This window comes from Clarias gariepinus, chromosome 23 (assembly GCF_024256425.1).
Source record: "Clarias gariepinus isolate MV-2021 ecotype Netherlands chromosome 23, CGAR_prim_01v2, whole genome shotgun sequence".
NCBI lineage: Eukaryota > Metazoa > Chordata > Actinopteri > Siluriformes > Clariidae > Clarias > Clarias gariepinus.
In genome coordinates, this window is record NC_071122.1 from 14,727,855 (window position 1) to 14,753,244 (window position 25,390).

The 25,390-nt window shown below is 37.8% G+C and overlaps 1 protein-coding gene across 1 annotated transcript in view; it reads left to right on the top strand.

Moving 5' to 3' along the window:
- The window catches only part of ece1 (endothelin converting enzyme 1), a 29,358-nt gene extending 4,837 nt beyond the window's left edge, over window positions 1-24,521 (top strand). Inside the window, exons 2-18 of the mRNA XM_053483744.1 lie at window positions 5,208-5,343; window positions 8,561-8,773; window positions 9,574-9,698; window positions 10,281-10,427; window positions 10,614-10,679; window positions 11,903-12,091; window positions 12,200-12,342; window positions 12,547-12,661; window positions 14,722-14,832; window positions 14,916-15,014; window positions 17,817-17,894; window positions 18,185-18,288; window positions 18,404-18,514; window positions 18,631-18,698; window positions 20,210-20,400; window positions 21,188-21,283; window positions 21,442-24,521. Coding sequence (XP_053339719.1) covers window positions 5,208-5,343; window positions 8,561-8,773; window positions 9,574-9,698; window positions 10,281-10,427; window positions 10,614-10,679; window positions 11,903-12,091; window positions 12,200-12,342; window positions 12,547-12,661; window positions 14,722-14,832; window positions 14,916-15,014; window positions 17,817-17,894; window positions 18,185-18,288; window positions 18,404-18,514; window positions 18,631-18,698; window positions 20,210-20,400; window positions 21,188-21,283; window positions 21,442-21,618 — 2,169 coding nt within the window. The 3' untranslated portion in view covers window positions 21,619-24,521. The remainder of the gene's footprint in view (window positions 1-5,207; window positions 5,344-8,560; window positions 8,774-9,573; window positions 9,699-10,280; window positions 10,428-10,613; window positions 10,680-11,902; window positions 12,092-12,199; window positions 12,343-12,546; window positions 12,662-14,721; window positions 14,833-14,915; window positions 15,015-17,816; window positions 17,895-18,184; window positions 18,289-18,403; window positions 18,515-18,630; window positions 18,699-20,209; window positions 20,401-21,187; window positions 21,284-21,441) is intronic.
- Window positions 24,522-25,390: the final 869 nt, after the last annotated feature.

The window sequence follows — 25,390 nt, forward strand, 5'->3', positions numbered from 1 at the left end:
GGCGTTCCCGAATTGCCTGTAGTATGTGATTGGGCGTGTGAATGTTGACTGGAGGTCCTACCTTGGTCATACAAAATAGGAATAAATAGGCCTTCACAGTCCCTGAACTACAGAGGTTCTAGATGGATAAATGGATTTTTGCATTCTGCATGTATCAACAATTTAATGTCACCTATAGTACGCATACACATGTTAAGGAGTGTACAGTAGACTGTGATGTTTTAACCAACCTAGTTAATAATTTCCAAAACATTTTTGGGCTAACAGAAGGTATCAAAAGCTCGGACTGGGTGAAACTTTTATTATACATTGACCCGAAACAGCAAATTGGGCAGCTTTGTGGCACAGCCGCTTGTGTTGTTTCCTCATAGAGTCCCTGCATCAATGCTGAGCTCAGGTTACTGTCTGTGTGGAGTGTCTGCATGCTTGGTGCCCTGCAGTGAACTAGCATCCGTGCCTTGGTATCCTCTTTTAAGCTCGGTGTTACATTGACAGCATTAAGCAGATGCCTTTATCCAGGTCAACACGTAGAAGTGTTGCGCAATCCTGATCAAAAACATACCTTCGTTCTTGTTTATAAGGCCAGGCAAAACACAAGTCTGATCATTTAAAGTGCTTGGAGAAAGTTATTCTTTAGTCTTTGTTTAAAGACTGATAGGGCAGTTTCATAACAGAGAGAATTTTTGTGATGGTTGTTTATGGCTTAGTAGGCAACCACCAGTGTTTTAAATCTGATTTGGGCAGCTACGGGAAGCAAGTGAAGGGAGTGTACCTATTGAGTAGCGTCAGAGGAATTGGAGAGATTTTATGCAACTACATTCTGGATCAGTTACTGGGGTCAATGCACGGAGGCAGAGCCGAGCAAGCACCAGTTGCATGGCGAGATCGTCTGGTATAACAGAGTCAGTTTAGTGATGTGAAATGAAAAGTGTTGGTTCTGCAGGACTCCCCCGAGATTGTGTGCTGTGACAGATGGAGAAATCTGAGATCTTGGCATGGGGGTTGCGCCTGCAGGGACTTGAAGCTCTGTCTTGCTGGGATTTCGTTTCAGTTGATGAGCTGCCATCCATGAAGAGATGTCAGCCAGACATGTTGAGATCCATGCAGTACATTTGGTACACTACAAGCCACGAGAATATCTCAAGTGTGCCATGGCATAGATTTGACAAGTCTTTTGTTCTTGACTGGATTAATAATGACCATTCTCCAAATTGGTGTTTTGATTATAGATGTAAAGCACTTGCTAACACATCAGTCAAAAGTCTCCCACCGTTTTTTTTATCTGGTAAAAGTAAAGGCCATAGCATATGATTTACATAGTTTTCATAGTCAAAACCACTTAAGCCCTGTGAAAAGAGCATTGTCATCCTGGTAGTGAGAGACCACTGTCATCAGGAAAGAAATGGTCATCATGCCCGCCATGGATCTAAACCATGGCATCAAAATGTCATGCACAGCATAACAAAGTCACAATTGTTTTTTTTTATTTTTTTTCTTTACTATATACTTAGTCACACAATATATATTATTGGTCGAAAATGTATATACACTTGTTTTATACCATTGTAACTATCTTACTTAAAGTGCCCCTATTATGCAATTTTAAAGGTTGCTAATATTGCTTAATGAATCTCTTAAAACAGGTTTACATGTATGCAAGGTCAAAAAACACTTTAGTCTTCTCCAAAAATAGATTTAATTTTACCCCATTTCTAAATGATTCGTAAACGACTCGTGTGAAGCAGTTCGAAGATTCAGTCTGTCTAAACCCCTCCTTTCCGTGAGCCCTCACTGCTGTGATTGGTCTGATGGCGCGGTGATTTATGATTGGTCAACCGCTACAGCGTGTGTCGGAAAACGAAACGCCCATGTCCATAACTGACTGACAGCTCTGGAGACCCAGCAATACATAGAAAACATGGCGTCGGTTTTACCGTGTAACGACCAGCTAATTTATATTAACTGTGACTAAAAAAAATCGAGAGGTCTTTTATCTTTGTGTTGGTGTTGCGTTAAAAGGCCGGTGAGCAAAAAGAACAAACACAAACAAGTAGATAAAGCAAACGTGTATTATACAAAACTAAATGAAGTAAATGAAAAAGGTGCACCACAACCAAACAAAGATATAAACAATCTTTACAAACTATATATAATAAACGGTATGTGAACGCGAGTGAGTGGAGAATGTCCGGAGTCCGTGTTTATTGTATGTGTGTTAGAGGAGTATAGTTCGGTCTCACCGGGGGTTAATGAAGTCCGAGAGGCCGATGACGGAGGGTGAGAAGTCCGGGGAATATGTCTAGTCAAAGATAATCCGGTTAAAAAATCTTCAGAAAAAAAAATGATCCACAACAATCTCTCCTTCTCTCGTCCAAACAAATAATGGCAGCGCTGGTCCACCATTACTACTCATGCATTTTCACGTGGACTTACACATTGTGTGCGTGTGTGTGTGTGATGCGTGAAGTGCGCATGCTCTGTGCCCTTACTCTTCGCGTGTATGCGAAGTGCGCATGCTTCGTGCGCTTACTCTTCTGCATTTTTTCCCTCGGGGCTTGCCGTAGATAGGCGTGCGCACTTCGCGAGTGTTAGAGTTTAGTTTTAGTGAATGGTGGAGAATAAACAGTTAAAAAGGATTTCGTGTGCTCTCATTTTTTTTTTGTTTTTTTATATGACAAAGTGTTGAAGCGAACCCGGAAAGAATGCTCGGTCACATTAATTTGAGTGTTGTAACGTTAATTGTAAGATGGCGGGCAAGTTGTTCGTGACGTAGAATGTGGGCGGACGTTATGCAAATATGTTACGGAGTGACGTGGATCCGTAACAAAGTAAAAATAGATTTGATAAAGACTCGTTTAGGCGAATGTGAGCCGATTCTTTTTTTTTTTATAGACAAAAACTTTATTTATCGTGCACTGTCAGCGTCACAGATAGTGCAGATAGTTTATGTTCACATACAGCTACATGACACACTGCATGAAAGAACATATTTGAAAAAGCATAATAGTGGCACTTTAAGATTATAGACTTTGTAAACAGTATTTTGTGGTATTTTAAACTTAAGCATTATATTTAAGAAAAACTGACAGCTGTCCAATTTCATTTATCTGCCATGTACAAACTTGCTTTCTCCTGTTAGTCTTAAATTATGCCTCGACCATTGCTTGTAAACATGATAAGGTGGTCCAGGTTTGACACACCTGTTTTAGAACAAAATAAAGACCATAACACAATGAAACTACCACTTAATGAATTATACAGTGACCAAGAAATGTGTTGAATCAACTACTGCATGATAAATGTCAGTGGCTTAAAGGGGACCTCTATCCATCCATCCATCCATCCATCCATCCATCCATCTAGGAACCTCTGTAGTCCAACTAGGGACCATGGGGGCCAGTTGTGACCAATGTATTTAATCCCATCTTTACAACTGTGCTGGGACCTCCAGTCAACATTCACATGTGCATTTGCATACTATGGGAAATTTGGGAATGCCAATTAGACTAATCTGCATGTCTTTGGACAGTGGAAGAAAACCAGAGTACCTGGAGGAAACCCACCAAGCAGAGGGACAATATGGAAATTTCATGCTTCACAGGCCCAGAGGTGGGAAGCATCAAACCCAGACCCTGGTGGTGCAGGGGGAAAGTGCTATGCACCAAGTCACCGTGTCGTTCCTATTATTTTAAGTTTACATTTTAGCCATTTGTAGTCTGCGTCTAGTGTAGAAACAAAAATGTAATAATAAAAGAAAAATTCTCAAATTCTAGTCCCTTCTCCATTTTTTCTATTAGCCATGTCTTGTACAAGTCAGTTAAACTATTATGACCTTGTATAAGAAGATCTCCTACTCTTGTTCCTCAGCTCTACTGTTCTCTGGTGCGGTGTGGCAGAGACAATGAAGCAGCATATTTGTAGAATAAGCGAAATAAAAGGAACTCTGAGGTTTACAGTAAAAAGGCGTCTGAGGTTTATTTCAGCTGGTGCATATTAGAGCAAGATGGCTGTGTTGCGTAAGTTACACAGCAGAGAAACCTGGCAAAAATGAAGTGTAACCTTAGCTCAAATATACCTAGTTGTACATTAACTCATGATTCATAAGATAGGCTTCTGGTTTACAAAGAGAGATTTTGGATTGTTATTCCTGGATTATGGGTGGATATAATTGTGGGCTAACCTAAGCCGACCCAATGGAATGGCTAACTGAGGTAGGCTGCCACTCATACAAGGCAAAACGCCTTTACTATACTTAATGTATGTCTGGATTACAAAACTGAGATTACCCTACATGCACATCGTTTATTAAAAAAAATCTGAAACTAATTGTATCCTTTTAATTGTGTTAATTAAAGAAACATTTAAAAAAAATAATAATGCAGCCAACACAAATCATTAAATACAGAGAAATAAGTGAAGTTATTTAATTAGACAAAGAAAATCCTTGTCTTTTACTACTTTTCCTTATATGGAGGTTTGAATTCTAAGCAAATGTGTGACTTGCATTTGCTTTGCACTTTACAACTGATTGGAATTTTATAAACATGGGTATAACGCAAACTTTTGTAAATCAGGCCGACGTTTTCGTTGACGTGTGCAAATGTGTCAGAATTTAGAAAATGATAATAATAACAACGAGCAAGTGACGCCTATGAATAGAAGAGCATCACCCTAGATAATAACTGTGGTTTGACCATGGCATTGCTGGTGATAACACAACAGATGTTGATCCATCACACAAATGTGTCTGAGAACAAAATGTGTGAGAATCATAATGGCGTGAATGAGGGGTTAGAATGTCTAAAATGAAAAAAAAACAAAAAAACACCAATATAAAAATAAAGCACTTGTGTTTAAGCATCAGCTGTGTTGTTCAGTCCTTCATTAGGTTATCGGAATCAGCATCAGAAACAGGTTGGATTTTGGAATTTGATTCCAGCTGTTTGTGGCTCTCAAATTACAGTACATACCAACATAAAACACTGTACATTTGTTATAGACAAAAGTACTCAACATTCAGCAAGTTTACCGATCAAAGTATGTTACAGATGTTCTGCACATAAAGTGGACATAAAGTGAGTGAGCAAGGTAGTGCAAGTAGCCATAGTGTCACATATACTATTCACTATATACTATAAAAACATTTGCAGCACAATTCCAGCTAAAACCTAACCTTTATTTCTTTAACCTTTTGAATTTGTGTTCAGGTGTTGGATCATCGACTGGGGTCCAGATGTTGGACTGAGCGAAGTCATGTGGAGAAGAAGCTCCTTGTCGTGGTGTGTGGCCTCTCGCTGGCATTATTCATATGCATCCTGACACTGGGTCTGCATTATAACAGAAGTGAGTAGCAAAAAAACTAAAATTCGTAATCCACCCGTTATCCCTTATACCAGTGATGCATCAGCTGGTTTTCAGCTTGATCACCCATGACCAGTTTTCAGCCAATAAGCCTTGGATTTAACAGATTCTGTGCAATTTGTGCACACTCACTCAAGTGGTGTGGTGTCTTCTGGTTGGAGATCTCGTCGCATGGACACTCCGTGTGGTCTGCCTGGGATGTGTGTGGTGACTTGGGACGGTTCCACTTTTCCACGAAGACGGTCCTGTCCTCGGCTGATACAGACAGCTGTTCTCTGAGGACTTGGGACTGCAGTTGCTCAATAGTTCCGGACTAATGTTTCCTATAGTCTACCCGAGCCTCCAATAACAAACTGGAATCCATGTTAACTTTAACCCATCTCCTGTTACACTAAACTCCCAGCCTCACGCAGTATGACAGCAGATCAATCCGTGCTATCTATTTTCACCCAGATGAGGATGGGTTTCCTGTTGAGTCTGGTTTCTCTCAAGGTTTCTTCCTATTGCCATCTTAGGAAGTTTTTCCTGAAAAAAACTCAACAGGGAACCAGTCCTCACTTGGGTTATAACGGATTGCAGGAATTGTTTTGCAGTCATACGGTGTGTTAGGCAGCTGGATGTTTTTAAGAACATTGTAACATTTGATGTTTTTAAATGAATAAGGAGTCCAGTTCATTATTGGAGGCTCATGTAGACTGTACAGTAGAAAATTCCAGTCATTAGCAACTTATTGAACTATGGTTGGTGATCAGTGTTATTCAATTCACCTGACAGTGAGGAAATGTTATGGCTGATGGATGTGTTACTGTATATATCTATTAATGGTACATACTGTATCTGACTAAATTGATTAAAGTAGAGATGGATTTTTTTTATATTGACACAAAAAAAACTTTACGAAACAGTTATAGCTACCTATAGCTATCTAATATTGTGTTCTTTTTTTTTTACAGAATAATTTCACAGAGTAATTATTTTGCACACAAAAGACTTACATTTTCATATAACAGACTATAAATCCATTCTAATCCATAGAGTCAGGTGTCTATATATTTAAACATTGCCAGCTCTAAAACTCACTTTTTTTTTATTTTCTTTCATATGTTTTTTCTGATACCAACGTCATGATGATATCAGTTCCATCTCTGTATTAAAGTTCTCTCCATATTACCATTGTGTTTGTTAAACTGGCTTCTTACACAATGTGATATTTGCAGGTAGACAAATATTAGGAAGTAACCCAAAGAAAAACACGTACAGTAGTCCTATTGTTTTGGGTAATGGCATTTGTGCTTTCCTAAAGTTGATATGCCCCAGATATTTTTTTTTTTTTTTTTTTTTTTTTTAAGCTATAGCAACTTCCAATGGTTATCCGGGTCTCTGTACATATGCAGTCATGGAAATGTGTACGTTTCAAAATTGAAGATGTAACCCACAGCAGCCATTTATCTTTCAGTCATGTTTTTTTTTTTAACGTTTTTGGTACAAAAAGGAATTTCATATCAGTGAACAGCATACCAGTAAATGCTATTTCCTCCCATTCAGCCACCCGCACTCGATGCTGCATGACAAATCACTGCATTATAAAACGACTACTGACTGAAAAATGTGCCCAGACCAGAATGTTAACCCCTCCTTTTCCCTAGTCAGTGTGCTTTTCTGATTTTTTTTTAGTGCTTTTCTGTTTTTCAGGCCTTCTTGTCATGATTTTGGACCCTTTTTCCTGCTCGCTTGTGGTTTTTATCTCTAGATTAGGCTAAGGTTGTATCTCTAAAGCTCAGTGTTTTTCTTCTCCAGGTTCACAATAAAAAGCCCACTAAGACAATCTCTTTTTTTTCCTGTTGCTCAGTTTACAGTTCAAATCCAAACAAGAACTTATTTTTACATGAAATATGGCATGAACAAAACCTCCTAAAATAAACAAAAAACAACAGAGAAACTAAATACTACTTTTCCTGTGTGTGAGTAACACACCTACTGTATACTGGCCAAAACTTTATAAATCAAGACTTTAATACATTGATTAAATTGTGATTTAATTGAACTATAGTGTTGGTGTATGTTTTAGAGAAAAAAAACTTTATGATGTCAGCTTTACATCTCCCTCGGGTCCTCCTTCGTGAGAAGTTCTCTGTTTACCTTAGAGTTTCTAAAAAGTCCTTTTTGCTTCTCAGCCCTAATTAAATGCAGATGCTTCTGCTCCCAGTACAGTATGCACCCTTTTCGTATTTAGATATTTAGCCTTATTGACCTACAGACCCTGTGGTTTATTATATCTTTTGTTCGGCCCAGCTCTTGAAGAAAAAAGATGCATTTAAACATTACAAAACAAGACAGTTTCTCAAGATCATTTCTTCATGACTAACACAAAAAATGATAGATGATTCAGAATTTCTTTGCATGAGGTGTATATACATTGCATGTTTATGGATACTGTATGTTACAAGGAATAATTGGGAAAATTAGAGTAAGAGGGCTTTCCCACATTCCTGGACTAAGTTGCTGGTGTAAGCAGATCACATCATACATATTGTAAGACCCCGCGATACATATTGTGACATTTTCTAATTACAGTATATTGAATTTTTATTATATTTATCCTTACTATGAAGAACCTACTACCTGATGCCTCTTGATTTGCTATGAATTGTCAAGACTTTTCAAGAACCACTGCTATAATTTGTCAACTGTTCTCTTGAACGATAACTTCTTGATATTTGATTCCTGAATATAATCATTGGGTACTGAATTGGGCAAAAACTAGAATAAATAGGCACTATTACTTCGACTCAACATTTACTCTATGATTTTCTAAGAAAACAAAAATACTCTAAGATTTCATTGATCGCCTTTAGCTTTTATTACGGTTCACACAGCTTTTACGTGGCTTTGAAGTTATGTTTAGAGACCGGCATACAGTACAGTAAGTGTATGTAATGAGGTGGTTTGAGAATAATTCGCTCACAGAGTCGGTTGATAAAACAGTCAATTTCTGTCACTGGTTTAATAATATTTTGGATAATCCCTAACCCAATTCCAGTCATTTAAAATTGTTTCTAATGCTTGATGCAGGCCAATAATTTGACCCGTTTGAAGTGGTGACCCTTTTTTCTGCCAGTGTATAAGAGTTACACCTTGTATAAAAAGAATGAACTATATTCCAAGGATTTTTATAATTTTGTTCCTGTTTGTTCATTAGCTCACCCAGGCCTGTGTCTAACCAAACCATGTGTGAGTGTGGCAGCAGCTGTAATGGGAGCATTGGACCTCTCAGTGGACCCATGTCATGACTTTTATAGCTATGCCTGTGGTGGCTGGATGAAGAAAAATCCACTACCAGAAGGCAAATCACGATGGGATACCTTCAGCAATCTCTGGGAGCACAACATGGCTGTCATGAAACATTTACTAGGTCAGTCTAGATCAAGACCAAGTCCAAGACCTGTTCATATCAGTAATATGAAACATAAGTCAGTATGATTTTTTTTTTTCAGCTGGTATGATTTTAAAGCCAAAGGGTGGCCATGCATATATATATATATATATATATATATATATATATATATATATATATTAATATAATTATAAATTAAATTATTTTAATTAATTAATTAATTAATTAGTATAAAAATGAATATATATATATATATATATATATATATATATATATATATATATTAATATAATTATAAATTAAATTATTTTAATTTATAATTATAAATTAATTAATTAATTAATTAGTATAAAAATGAATATATATATATATATATATATATATATATATATTCCTTTTTATACTAATTAATTTGATAAACAGAAATTTTTTTTTTGTTTCATAATTGTTAAAGTATCTTTTCTTTATGTGCTTTATAGGCTTAAGCAAATATAGTATATAAATAGAGTATTCCTATATTTTAAAAGTTGTCATATTGATAACATATTAATAATAAAAAAATACTGTAATCAATATTTTTTATTGGAATAATGTTAAAACAAATCTTTATTGCACATTAAATTTGACAGAAAAACACTGCCATGATTTTGTGTTTATAAGGTGTCAAATGGTCTGTTCTATTAAAAATCTCATACATGCATATACAGTATCTAGAACACTTCCATAGTTTGATAGTCCAGTCCAGACCAGTCCTGCAGGTTTTTTTTATTTAAATTTGTACAGATGAATGCAATAATTACCTTGACATTTCCGCATAGAGAGCACCGGCGATGAGGGCCTGAGTAAGGCTCAGCAGAAGGCCCTGAAATACTACAAAGCCTGCTTGAATGAAGACAAGATAGAGGAGCTGGGAGCACGGCCCTTACAGGAGCTCATCAACCAGGTGAAATTGAATTGTATCTTTTGTAATCCAAATCATTATCTTTTTTCTTCTTTTTATTGATGTCCATTAACTAAAACTCAGTTCATTAAATTGACTTTTGGCTATTAAATTTGATCAAGACTGAGCAGTTACATGAACAGAAATACGAAAAGTGTACTAAATAAAACCCCTGCACAATAATGTCGACTCCCTTAATTAAATAATACATACCAAAACAGATGGTTTAACCTTCTTTTCATTGTTCTTTGGGTTGTGATGTCCAGAATCCTTGAGGCTTTAACATCCTGTTTTGTGAGAAGAAGTTATGGAGAGATGCATCTGTACAGTTATTAAGTGCATGAATGTAGACATGCAGCTTTGCTTTATATTATTGATATTTTTTATACAAAAGATATATTTGCACAATATTTAGACTGTAGACTGCAGCATCTAAAGAAGTAAGAGGGCTGAGCAAACAGGCAACTGTGTTTGACCCAATGTGGCATAATGATCTTAAGTCTTTTCACACACCTTTATGTATTTCTGCCTGTTTCCTTAATTCATTTTAAACCATTCTAAACCATTTCATTTTTCTTACTTTAGACAGGAGGCTGGTCTTTGAACGGCCATTGGGACAAGAACAACTTCCAGGAGGTTTTGCGGACTGTGTCGGCCACTTACCGTACGTCACCTTTCTTCACTGCGTTTGTCAGCACAGACTCCAAGAACTCAAGCAGCAACATCATCCAGGTGCACAAGCTCCTTCACAACGGCAGTTGTTTTCACAATAGAGTACTTTACTATTCTTTTGAAGTTGTTGTGTGGTTCCTGGTGTTGATTGCATGTACTTTTTAATTAGTCGTTTGCGTTAAATTCAGGATCAGAAAAATCCAGGTTGAAGGCAAATTTTACACTGTTGCTTTTTCTTTTCTACAGGTTGACCAGTCTGGACTGGGCCTGCCATCCCGAGAGTATTATCTCAACAAGACTGCCAATGAGAAGGTATCTAGAACAATAATTAGAGATATGAAAAATGTACAACATGCATAGGAATTCAGAAAAACACTTTTTAATACACAATTTTTACTATGGTATTATGGTATTTTATATGTACCACAGTGGCCAAAAGTTTTGTTACCGCTCACCTTCATCCTTTCAAGAAGGGCAGCAAAGATGCCTCTTTCCTCAAAGAAAGGCATCAGGGACAAACTGCAAAAGGTACAGGGATTAGACTACTGATGACGGGGGTAAAATCATTTTCTCTGATTAATCCCCTTTCTGATTGTTTGGGGCATCTGGAAGAATAGCTTGTCCAGAGAAGAAAAGATTAGCGCTACACTACCATCAGTCATGCTAACAGTAAAGCACACTGAGATTATTCATGTGTGGGGTTGCTTCTCATCCAAGGGAGTGAGCTCACTAACAATGTTGCTTAAGAACACAGCCATGGATAAAGAATGGTACAAAAACATTCCCCAAGAGCAACCTCTTTCCAACTATCTAAGAACAATTTTGTGACAAACAATGCCTTTTCCAGCATAATGGAGCAATCGTAATAACTAAGTAGCTTGGGGAACAAAACATGGAATTTTGGGTCCATGGCCGGGAAACTCCCCAGACCTTAATCCCATTGAAAACTTCTGATCAATCCTCAAGATGTGACTGAACACAAAACAAAACAAATTTTGACAAACTCCAAGCATTGATTATGCAAGGATGGAATTGATTGACAGCATGCCAGGGTGAATTAAAGAGGTTTGAAAAAGAATTGGCAACACATCAAATATTGATTCTGCATTAAATTAATGTAATTGTCAATAAAAGCCTTTCACACTTATTAAATGCTTGTAATTATCTTTTAGTATACCAAAGTAACATCTGACAAAAAAATATCTTAAAAACTGCAGACTTTTTTCAAAACCTTTGGCCACGGCTGTATTATTGTACCAGGGTATGTACCAGTGTTAGACCATGTACGATGATGTGGTACATTTACTATATCTGCGAGTAAGTAAGGGTACCTATACCATAATAAAATTTGTTATGGGTTGTAAAAACACTTATCTTTCTCAGAAAATAGGGTAAAAGGGTAAAAGTTTTCACCTCCATTAAGGAAAGTGTCTAAAAAAGTAGAAAACTGTCTGTTAAAACCCATCTATTTGTATTTATATCAAGACTTTAATTTCTAAATGCCAAGGCCTAATGCTTGTTTCTAACGCCTGCAGTATCTGGATGCATATCTGAACTTCCTGGTAGAGCTGGGAGTCTTGCTCGGCGGCTCAGAAGAGACGTCTCGCACTTTGATGCAGGAGATTGTAGATTTTGAAACCACCCTGGCTAACATCACGGTCCCTCAAGAGGAGAGAAGAGATGAGGAGCTCATCTACCATAAGATTCAGGCTAAGGATTTAGCAGTGAGTCATACTGTGGCTTCAAAAGAGAAGTTTTAGAAGATAAAATGTATTATTTTCTGTGATGTTGTAGCTAATGTGTGTGTGTGTGTGCCTGTGTGTCTGCTTTAGGGACTTGCTCCTGCAGTTGACTGGATGCCTTTTCTCAAAGCAATGTTTGCTCCAGTTGCTCTTAATGACTCAGAGCCTGTGGTGATCTTTGCTACGGAGTACCTGCAGAAAGTGTCACAGCTCATTAGTACAACCAACAAGAGGTAGCTCATCACCAAACAATCGAAAATCAAATACACCAAGAACAACTATGAATAAGCAAATATTATAACAAAACCTTATTTGGGGCCCGTAGGACTCGTAACTTTAGCTGTGTGACATTATAGACCTCATCTCAGTCTCATTATTAAGTTTGCACAAATGCCTGAACTGATCTTACTTTTTCTTTTTTTTTTTTTTTAATGCAGCACGCTGAATAACTACATGATTATGAAAGTGGTGAGGAAGATGGTGTCCATATTGGACCAGAAGTTCCAGGATGCTGAACAGCGTTTTCTTGAAGTCATGTATGGTGCCAAGAAGGTCAGTGATCAAAGGGAAAAAAATGTGATAATAATCCTAAAGACTGATTCATATACTGTACATGACATAGCAGAACAGTGGCACCTCGCCATGCGAACGCCCTGCCGTAAGAATTTTCACCTTAGAGTTGCCTTGGCATTTAAAGCATGTTTACCATTTAAAGCATTTTCAGCATTTCGACAAATATTTTCATTGTTTGGGTAGAACAAAAATGACTTCCAGATTTACAAAAGTCAATGACTTACTCAGCAGAAAAAAAGAAAAAAAAAACTCAATTAGGTCGGATGGTGATGTAGTGATTAGCAGTGCGGCCCCGAACCTCCAGAGTCAACGGTTCGATTCCTGTCCAGGGTCTGTGTGTGTTTCCTCCAATGCTTGGTGGCTGTTCCAAAAATTGTGTGTTGGTGTGTGCGCCCTGCGGTGGATTGGCACCCTGTCCATCCAAAAAATTAGTTTTTTTTCACTCATTTATTTATCTTCGTATATCGTTTATCCTGCACGGGATTGCGGGGGGCCTGGAGCCTGGATGATCAAAATCAATAACTTTTCATATTTGTGTGCATGTTGATAAACACAAATCACACATTCGCAGTATTTCATAACAACGCAGCTTTATAAACGGCAAAGCTGAGAGAGATGAAAAAACAAAATGATGCCTAAATGGTAAAATAATACTTCCTAAATAAGACTCGAGCTTAATCTACCAGTAATGCAGCTTAGCCACTGCAAAACCTCACCTACTATACATACACGTCCTCGTTTTACAGGGTGCCATTCCTTTGGTCTTAATTCGATGGCTAGTTTTATTTGCCTTCATTTGTGTTTTCTTTTTTAATTGTTTTTTTTTTTCCAAAATCATTTATAACATTAATGATAAATCATAGGTTTACTAAATTATTGCATGTATTAGAAGAAAATAAGGATTTTAACATTGACCATGCTATTAATAGATGAAGTATTATATAGGATTTAAAGTGTTTTTAAAGCTTTTTTTTTTTAAGTAACTGTGGTCATCTATTATTAAAAATCATAAACGCATTAGCTCTATATGAAAAAAAACACTGTTTTAGTAAGTAGCTACTGAGGCTGAGCTCATGAAATCTGTCATTAAAAATGATCAACCGCACCTTAAAAGAGTGGGATATTCCAGATAGTAGGTACTCCACGTGTTGGAAAGTATGTAAATAAAAGACTTGTACAAACATGAGGGTGCGAGAATGTTGAAAGTAGTGTTTATTTGTGGTGTAACTGTAGACAACTGTGTGGGCTTGGGATTGGTGTAGATTTCCAGTCTGCTGCACTGATATGGGCTCAGCCTAGTCGGTGTCTTATCAGGCAGATCCTGTTCTCCTGACCTCAGGCCAGGCTGAAATAACAGGCTGTGAGCTGTGCCTGACATTCGTGTGTGGGTGTGGGTGTGGGTTTGATGGGAAGGAGGAAAACGCAAGAAAGAGATTAAAAGAATTGTGCTGATTTTCCATTGTTGCCATGATCATGAAAGTTACACGTCTTGAAAGTTATTCGTGTTTGATCAGTTCATTAGACGGCGGAAACAATGGGATATGAACACATTATATTGTTCTGATGTGCTGAACAGACATTTTTTCCTTCCTGAACTCCTTTTCACTCCTTTATTCATTCTTTGTGCATCTTGGTGTGTCCTCTTCACTTGGATTGCAAAATCTCACTTACAAAGGAAAAAGGATGTGACAGAAGGTTTTAGTGGCCTGTAACAACAATAGACAGGGATGTACTGTATGGGCTCCTCGGAAAGTACTTGATTCATATACTGACTTTGTTGCTGAAAACATGCCTATTGCTAACTTTTGTTAAAATGCACAAAATTCACAGTTTTTAGGTGACAATGAACAGAAACCGTGAGGAGTAAATGCAATGTGAACAACAGTAGAATCCGTGTCTCAGGATGTTAAGGCTTCATTTTCAGTGATCAGAGGCAGAATATGAAACAAGGGGAATTGTTCCCTCTTAGTCATTCTAAGTTAATAAACAACAGGTTTCAGTATTTCGTTTAAGGTTTGTATATGTGTGCGATGTTTCAGAGCTGCACTCCTCGCTGGAAACTGTGCGTCAGCGACACAGACAGCGCGCTGGGCTTCGCCCTCGGGGCTCTCTTTGTCAAAACCACCTTCGCAGAGGACAGCAAGGACTTCGTGAGTATACCCTGTCATGCATATACTCTTAATAGATCAGTGAGGATGAACACACTAACCTGCCTCCCTTGCTTGTACATCAGGCTGAAAATATGGTCTCCGAAATCAAATGGGCCTTTGAGGACAGCTTGAAACACGTGAGCTGGATGGATAGAGAAACCAAAAAGGCAGCTAAAGAGAAGGTGAGCTGCAGATGTTTTCTTGTCCAGAGTGAAAGATAGGAAAGCAGTTTGTTTCATTGATGCACAACCTATTCTCCTTCCTATTGTGCACCTACACATAAAAAAAGTGTGATCCATAATCGGTGTCCAAATGACTGAGACACTAGTGAAAATGCTTTATTTTGTCTTATTTTCTTCAATTATATTATCGACAACATCTTAAGCGAAAAATATTTACATGAATTTCAGAGTTTTTTATATTTGGCATTAGGGGGTAGGCAGTTCGGGGTGCACCAGAGCAGAGTGAAATGTGGAGAAAGTCCCAGTGCAGGCTTAGAGGAACTGGTGAGGTGGTAATGCTGGATACAGAATACTGCGTACTCTAAAGCAGAGATCTAAACCTGCGGAACAATATAACGAGTAAGGGTAAGGGGTAGCTTAGTGGTTAAGGCACGTTGGACTACAGTACGGAAGGTCCCAGGTTCAAATCCCACAACCACCCAGTTACCACCGTTGGCCTTTAAGCAAGGCCCTTAACCCTCAACTGCTCTGAGGTATAATGACAAAGAAAATTATAAGTCACTCTGGATAACGTGTCTGCCCAATTCCTAAATGTAATGTAAAACTCAAAGCACCACTCAAACATTTTTTTTTTTTTGCTTCTTTTTCTCTTATCCAATGAACATTTAATGTAAATCATGGTATTCTCAAATTTCCTTGTCTTTTCTCTTTTTTTCGCTTTTTCTTCTTTTAATCTCTTTTCTTTGTTTTTTCTTTGTAGGTCTGCTCTCATACCTGCTCTCTACTTTTAGAGTGCAACTTTTAGGATGCTTATGTAGAGGTGTGCCCAGGTATCGCATGGTTCGCCTAATAACCCCCAACAATGCGCAATATACTGTACACCGCAGCATTACATTTCCCCCCCAGGGATTGCTGCTGATGTTCCATGTCTGCTGCACAGTTCCCGTGGAACTCCTTGATAAACTCTGTGGCCAAGATATGTCGAGCTGGTACCTAGGAGGGTTCCCCGGGATCATAACCTTCCCAGTCTGCTAGTTACTGGGTAGTTAATGCCGGGGCTCGATCAATCATGCAGAGCGAAGGTGGGATCTGAGGCATGGGACCCGTCATGTTACTAAATAGAAATGGCTTTAGTCATGAGATGTTGAATGGGAAGCCCCAGGTGAAACTCAGGCCTAAGGTATTGCTTTCGAATGCTCGTGCAGGTCTTCCTTGAGATGTATTTTGAATGGTGGATCTGGCCTTCTCCCAGACTCTCCAGCAACACTGCACCATACTGTATATTGTGGTGCAGGAACCCCTGCTTTAGGTTCTTGTTTTTGTTGGTAGCCAACCTGGCACTCATGGTGACACATCCGATTGCATGGGATCTGCTAAGCATTCTTCAGGCTTATTCTACTGTACATGCCTATTTCTAACTGATCAATCATCAATCATCTTCAGGTTGCCTAGAGACTGTTGAGTGGCTAATTCATGTTTTAGTTGCTCTGAGAGTGTCTGTATGTATGATGGAAGGGCCAAAGTGTCTCAGCCTGAGCTGGTGATAAGAGTCAGAAATTCAATGGCATCATCGGCCACTAAACAATTTTCTTGATGGACCCGGAGGTCATTACCCCTTCTGATGGTCAAAGGTGGCCGAAAGCACTGCTAAATGAACCAAATGTAATTAGATCTGTTGTTTAACTTAGCCACACTGTGGTGGCCCATTCTGATGCTCTGCCAGTCAAAAGAACTGGGAAGACTGCATTTTAAAAATTCATGATTTAATGTTGCATTATACATGAATGACATCCCCTGCACACTGCTGAGGCACGGACAGTCTTGTCTTGGCCACCAGTAAAGCAGCTGAAATGCCAATTCAGATTTGCAAATCGCCTGCCAGTCATCTCACCTGGAGCAGAGTCTGGATTTAGCTTAATCACTTTGAAATTTCGTTTTCATGTTTGCCTTTTACCTTGCTTGTCTGGTGACAATCTCCACTATCCTGCCTACAGGACGTTTGCTGACACTCTGGTTGGGTAAAAAAGAGATTTGGGAATGCTTTAACGCAGAGACCTAAAACTGATGGAACAGTATAACAAGAACTCAAAACAGCATTTTTCTTAATATAAGTTATTTTCCCACTAAAAAAAAACATTGTTAAATTTCTAAATTCCTTTTTTCCTTTTGTTTCAAGAAATGTCTTTTTTTGTTTTCTTCTCTTTTATTTTAATATATTTTCTTTTCCCTTTTCAACATCTCTCGCCTATTTTCTATCAGCACATTTATCAGCACTCTTTTTTTTTCTTTTTCATTTCTCTTTTATATCTTCTCCTATACTGGAGTGAAATAGATCCGCTCTCGTACCGAATGTCAAAGTCGGCTTCCTCCTTTTGTACGGAGGTGTGCCCAGCACTCTTGAGTGCAGTGTCTTTAAAGCTAATTCAGAGGTGTGCCCAGGTATCCCAGGTTTACCTTGATTACCTCTATGACAGCATCGCCTGGCAACCATATTTGTCTGCAGATCTCCCCCAGGTCGTGGGTTGGATTCCTGCATTGGGGTCTGTGTGCATGGAGTTTGCATGTTCTTCCTGTGCTTGGGAGATTTCCTCCAGGTTCTCCGGTTTCCTCCCACAATGAAAAGACATGCGGATTAGGCTAATTGGCGTTCACAAATTTTCTATAGTGTGAAGCTTGTCCAAAGGTCCAACCAAGCTGTAAAAAATGGGAAAAAATACAATGGTCACCATTGGCCCCCACGGTCCCTATTTGGATGGATATAGATGTGACAATTTATTGTTCTTTTTTTTTTTTTTTTTACAGGCGGATGCAATATACAATATGATAGGCTACCCAAAGTTCATCATGGACCCCAAGGAGCTAGACAAAGTGTTCAATGAAGTAAGTACAAAATAACTTCATTATTATAACAAAGATATACATAAGATACGAAACATTATATTTTATTCCAGTTGAATTTAGTGTCTTTTATTAGACCTTTTAGCTTGTAAAATGTAGCATGAAAACATAATGTGTGAAAGAAAAATAATGATCTATATGAGCACACTTTGCTTGCGCATTTCTCTGGACGCTGGACTGTGCTCAATTTTAGCTACTTCTTGTATTTATTTTATTTTTTTTGTATGTATGGAGGTTTAATTTTTTAATACATGTTTTATGTTGTTTGTCAGTTTGAAGTCGTGCCAGACTCGTACTTCCAGAATGTTATGCAATACTACAACTTCTCCGGCCGGGTCATGGCTGATCAGCTGAGAAAAGCCTCTAACAGAGATCAGTAAGAAGCGACCCCACGCACATACTCTTTACACCCTTTGCATACTCAGTCTCATACACTCAACATACTGTACAAGTCATCTGCTAAAAGCTTGCTTCCTCCTCCTCTTGTACAGATGGAGTATGACCCCACCTACAGTGAATGCTTATTACAACCCCACCAAGAATGAGATGGTGTTTCCTGCTGGTATCCTTCAGGCCCCCTTCTACAGTCATGCCTGGCCAAAGTAAGAGGCTCACACACCTCCACCTGCCTCATCACATTACTACTTGGCACCAATGTACAGTATCAAATCAAAAACTGTGCTATACATGACAGAATTTTAACTATTTGCTTTTCTAGAGCCCTGAATTTTGGTGGCATTGGTGTTGTTATGGGTCATGAGCTGACTCATGCATTTGACGATCAAGGTAAACTAGTCTCTCTTTTTCAAGAATTATAACATTTTTGGAAATTGTATGGAATCATACAATTATATTGTGTGTATATATATATATATATATATATATATATATATATAAATATAATAGTATAAACAAGAAGTCCATGCGAGAGTGATTCCTGCTGTTGTGAATAAATATGAATAATGAATAATATAATTTATTCATGTATAATCAGGATTATTTACAGTATTATATATTCTACTGTAGCTTGAACTTGAATTAGAAAGCTATTGAAACAAAATGGGCTGTTCATGAATTCAAAAGGCTTTAAACATACAATGAATTAATTTGCAGTGTTTTCTTAGTGTTTGGGCCTCCTGAGAATCGTTCCTTAATATTTTCCATCAGTTTCTAAGTTTTTTTTTTTTTTTTTTTTTTAACAGCATGATGTGGTCTTTATTCATAATTCAGTTCAGTGTACCACAAAGTTCATTAGCTACATTTACATAGACAATTTTTAATATTTAGTATTTACATACTGATCTTAATCTTATTTTCTAAAGTATTTATTTTATTACAGATTTTTTTGGTACAACATATTTTACTAGTTAATTTTATTCTTAACATATTTCTTTTATTAATATTTATTTTCTTATGTATAAGCTTTTATTTTTTTAAGGTCACTGGCAGTCGTGTAAGCATTTCACTGCATATCGTACTGTGCATGTGACAAATAAAATTTGAATTTGATCCAATAAGATTTCTGCTTACATGCATTCAATTAGATAAGAACTTCTTTGACATGTGCAAAGTGGTCCAGCCTGCTGTGAATTGTTAAATCTGCTGGAAATATAACCAAAAATATAATTTCCAACTTACGTTATGTGGTTACGTTATCCGGGCTTCTGTGTTATAATGGATTACAAGAATTCCGTCTAATCTATGATTGTTGAGATGCTTTACTACATACAGTATAAAATGGCCAGCCATTTAATATCCCTTCCTCAGTCAGAGACCCAGGTGGATAAGAGTCGGTCTCAGTTTAGTTTAGTGATCAGGAATCGAAGGGTAAATTCCCTCCCGGAAACTCGTCAAGTCACCCAGTTTTACCTCCACGCCGGGCAAATTTGCACAAAAGGAATATATTTCAAGGAAGAAAGAAACGATCATATAAATTGTTACATGGCTAATATTTATTATGATATAATTATCAAATGAGTACACCCTCCGTCTCATTCTGATTGTAAGGTTGTATTCTGATGGGTCTGGGATCGCATCGAACCGTTCCGATTGAGGTGTTTACATGAAGCATTTTCATTCTCATCGTGCTATTATTCTGATTATTTATTTATTTAATTATTTATTCAATTACAGTATAGCTCAAACACCTGTTACAGATTATTTTGGTTTCCCTCTGGTGGTTAGCCGCTATTAAAAGTCCTTTCACACTATTTCTGGCAATTCTTACTGTTGATATTATCAATGCAATAATGTTTAACTTGGATGTTTGTCTCAACTGAGTGTCTCAATGCTACTAGGAAGAGAATATGATAAAGATGGTAACTTGCGTTCCTGGTGGAAGAACACATCAGTGGAGGCATTTAAGCAGCAGACCCAATGCTTGGTGGAGCAATACAGCAACTACAGCATTAACAAAGAACCCCTCAATGGCAAACACACTCTTGGCGAGAACATCGCAGACAACGGAGGCCTCAAAGCAGCTTACAAGGTTGGTGGAGATCCACTAAGTATTTCTGCGTAGAGATATTGGTGTTGGCAATTTCTTCTCTCCGTAAAACTGTGTTATGTGTTAATCATGTGCCTCCATATACTGTGTCTGCATGCTAAAAGATCAGGGCCGGCTGGATTTTACAGTACAGTACAGTATGTCAAACCCCAAATTAAGCTTTAGGAACAAGCAGGTCAGTGTTTACTCCACATAACAACCCAAAGTGTGAAGTGAGAGGTACTGTATAATCTACTACTGTACGTATCCTTCCTATACAGTACTCACCAGCTGGAAAAAAGCTGGAGTAGGAATCAGAGCGTCTCTCTCACAATGCCTTGAAAACACAACAGGTGGCTTGGAAAGGGTCGGCCTTCCCCACATCTCATTCTTTCCACCATGCAAAAAGTCAGAGGTCACAGAGCAGGCCTGGTATTGACAAAACATCTCCTAGCAGCTTCTGCCTGATGATGTTCTGCCAACTCACGAAAGCTGGTCCTAGATTAGCACAGCGTCTCTGAGATGAGTTGTAAATTCTATCCCAGAAAAAAATAAACAGTCCAGAATCGAACCAAACAAGAGGAAGAAAACTCACTCACTCACTCGTCGTCTATACCACTTTATTCTGTATACATGGTCATAGGGGGGCCTGTAGCCTATCCTGGGAAATTTAGGGTACAAAGAGGGGTACACCCTAGACAGGGTGTCAATCCATCGCAGGGCAGGGAGAAAACTAAAACACAAAATTGCATTATGTGCTTATTGTTTCAAATGCTGTCTTGCACTGCAGGCCTACATGAACTGGATCCAGAAGAATGGGGATGAGGCCATGCTGCCCGCACTGGGAATGACCAATCATCAGCTGTTCTTTGTTAGTTTTGCCCAGGTTTGTTTTTCTTTCATTTTTGTCTTGTTGATCTATAATTAAGCCATAATCTGGTGTGGCACAGATGTTGTTGTGTACACAGACCACAATTAGCCCAGAATTCAGTGCTTATTAGACAATGCATTAGTTAATTAATAAGTAAGCCTTTTTGTTTGAAGGTGTGGTGCTCAGTGCGGACCCCTGAAAGCTCTCACGAGGGCCTGATCACAGACCCCCACAGCCCCTCACGCTTCAGAGTCATCGGCACCATCTCCAACTCCCACGAGTTCTCCGAGCACTTCGGCTGTAAGGAGGATTCACCGATGAACCCCAAGCGCAAGTGTGAACTCTGGTGACCCCAGATTCATTGCAGGAACCTGTGCTTTGCTCTGACACGAAGCACGAAAAACTTTTTACTATAGGGCTCTATTTTATTCTCGCCGGGACTTAAGAGAATAAATCTTTCACACTGGAAAGACCACTGGATGTTAAACATGGAAGAAAGAACTGGTTTTGTAAATACGTGCGGATTTAATTGTTTTACATGCTATTTTTTAAAAGGGGAAATCACTTCTGTTCTTGTTGTCTTACCATGTTATATACATATTTTACAGTTTCTTCACTGAATCATGTCGTGTATCATACAACGTTATTGAATGTAGATTATGACCATAAACTGGGGTGTCAAACATCAAACAGTATTTTAGATAACAGACCATAAAACACCTTCCAGTGTAATTACAGCCCACAAACGTAATTCAAATCTGCAGTTTAATCTGTACTAATTACACACACTTAATTATTTTCCCATAAAAATAGTCACCGTTACCTTTTGGATTTGTTACATTTGTTACATCGCTCACTCATCGTCTATACAGCTTTATCCTGTATACAGGATCGCGGTGGGCCTGAAGCCTATCCCAGGAGACTTAGGGCACGAGGCGCAAGGAAGACCAACACAGGGCATTCACATACACACACCACAGACAATTTGGGAACACTGGTTAGCCTTATCTATATGTCTTTGGACTGTGGGAGGAAACCGGAGTACCCGGAGGAAACTCATCACGCACGGAGAGAACATGCAAACCCCATGCACACAGACTCCAAGGTGGAAATCGAACCCGGACCCCTGAGGAGTAATGCGATAATGCTAACCACTAAACCATTGTGCCGCCTGTTGTGAGATTATTACATTAAAATGTAAAGATTTCTATTAAATTTGTGGGCTGTTATGACATTTGCCGGTGTAGTCAACTGTCAAGTGGGCTGAATCAAAATCAAATCGAACGGATGAACAGCTTGGAGCTCATTACCAAAGATACTAGTTCAAATTATTTAATTTTTTTCTGTGGCAGATTTTATTTTTTATTTTTTACTTTACTGTACTTGCATAAGCATCCAAACTCTTTTAACAGTTCCACTTTTTTGGTATTACTACCCGCTAATAAATAGGCTTTAACTGTAATTACATGTAAGCCTTTGAAGCTCTACTTTGCCCCCTTGTGGAAAACAGCAACTAGCTTTTCCGAATATTTCAGTTGATTTATGCTCCACAAGGCTTTTTAAAATTATTATTATATCATATTTAAAACGCGTATTTAGTGTTGGACTAGATAAGAATCTTTATTAGGATGAGCCCAGCCCTTCGGCCCAATGTTTAACCCTCCGGGGTTGACTTTTTTCCCTGCACAAAATTGCACACACTTAATATTTTTCTGACTTTTGAAAATATGGTTTTGAAATTATATAAAAAAAATTCTGTTCATTAAGCGGCTGCAATGACCTACAGTATGACTTCACACCAGCGGTCACTGCTGTAAGGGGAACATTGCTGAAAGCCACAGTCTTTGAAAACCTTAACAGTCTCACTCACTACAGGCAATTTGGAAACACTACTAGACATGCATGTCTTTGACCTGTAGGGTAATCTAGATCAAATTCATCAAGCACATGGAGAACATGCATACAGACACGTGGTGAGATTCAAACCCCAAACTCTGGAGGTGCAGGTCAACAGTGCTAACCACCACAGTGCTAACCACCACAGTGCTAACCACCACTGTTACACTCCACTGTAAATAAAATGACTTTCAGTTAACCTAAAACATTTAGAGATTGTAATAATGACCTTTAAACCAACATAGAGGAGTAAAGGAAAAATAAAGTGGAATCGTATATTCAACTGCTTCGAGCTATTTATATATTCATTTAAAACAGGGCTTTGACTCCAGTCCCGGACAACCAGTGTCCAGTACAGTTTTAATTCACTGACACCTGAACCCACCCGTTAATGTGTTAATTACCTGGTAATTAACACATTAGTTGAATCAGTTGTGTGAAGAATAACCAAACTGTGCTGTATACTGGCCCTTCAGGACTGGAGTTGAAGAACGGTCACATGATGCCAGATGGTGATTTGTGAAAATGTGCATGACTGAACATTTTCAGGATTAGTGGTTCTGGTTTTTTTTTGTTTTTTTTTACTTAATTCCTTTAAAATGTTTTTAGATTTCTATTGCTCTTTAAATTTTATGTGACGTTGGGTTGAACTGTTTCCGTTTAGTTGCCTTAATGGTTTGACCATCTGGGTATGAGTTTGTTCCCCAAAGTCAAATAAATTACCTTCTGGGGAAATTCCCTCATATCTAAAACAAAAACATTAAATGGACAATGAATCATAAAATTAATATACATTGTGTATGGTTTAAAAAAAAATAGATAGTTGGCTCAAAAACATTGCATGAATTCAAACATGGCCTTTCGATAAACGTGTTACATCATACCTATCCCCAGAGTGCCTCTTCCCTAATTACTACCTGGTGTCAGGATCCGGTCACCCAGTAGCAGTTACTAAATTATTTAAAAGCATATCTACATATGTGCATAAAATGTTAGCTCAGTGACTTGATCAGTGCGGTCCACATATATTTACAAGTTCACAAGGACTACAGAATGAAAACTATTTTTTTAATTGATTTTTAAAGTGCTGCTTCACCATTCTGCTTTTATATACCGTGATATTTTTTGGGAACTTGATGTGTATATTGTGCCGTACATAACATTTTTGTTTGTTTATTTGTTTGTATGTGATTTATGTACAGTATTGCCTGCTGTTGGAAATGGTGTTTGATGAATAAATGAATTAATGAATGAAAGAATGAATGCGGATTTGTGTTAGACATGATGGGAAATATTTGCTGCTCTTCAAATGTGACATGCAAAAAAATCGTGATCCAATAAAGTTACAGTATATTCAGATGGTTCGGATTTGATTTAAGTTCTGCGCGTTTCCGTTATAAAGAATGATGCTTAAGCTTTGTTCCAAATTGTATGCACCATGTCATTGCATAAAAAGCAGGAAATTCAAAATTCAACACTTTCAAATGTTTCTTGCAGACTGTACAGTATATGCACAGTTCATTTACAGTAAACAGTCAAGTTTATATAACTCTAACCTAAATCTGTTGTGAGTAGCAGTTTTAACAGGCTTCTGCGCAGAAAATTCTTGGATGGCAGTTAAGAATTCCAACTACAAATGTTTATTTATAAGAACAGATTTATAAAATATGATAGAAACTCCGATATGTTAATGCATTTAATGTACATAAAATGTTAAGTCACTAACAAACATTGTTTTGGACTGTGAAACATATCTTTGTTTATTTATTGAACATATTTTTAAATATTATCACACCCAATTTAAAACTGATAGTCTTCTATTAATTTGTAAAGTGAATGATTACTCTATATTGAGTCAAGACCTCTAATTTAGGAAACCCTGCCCTAGGATTTTATTTTTTTATTTGACATTTGATCCTGTAAAATGGAGTAAAATATGCTATATGAGGCCCATTTATATGATCTATTTATTTATTCAGATTAATAAAAAAAAATTACCAAAGATCCACACAAGAGAGATTGATCATCACATTCTTTATGTTTATTTAGACACCCGGAACATGTTCTGTTATTCTTTTTCCACCATCGATTCACCATTAATATGTATACCAGCTGAATTTACAGACTGGAAAAGTTGTGCTTATATATATATAGGGGGAGGAGATCATCGAAAAGGAAGCTAATATCACCTGTGACCTTGTTGTGTTCTGATATAATTTATGAATA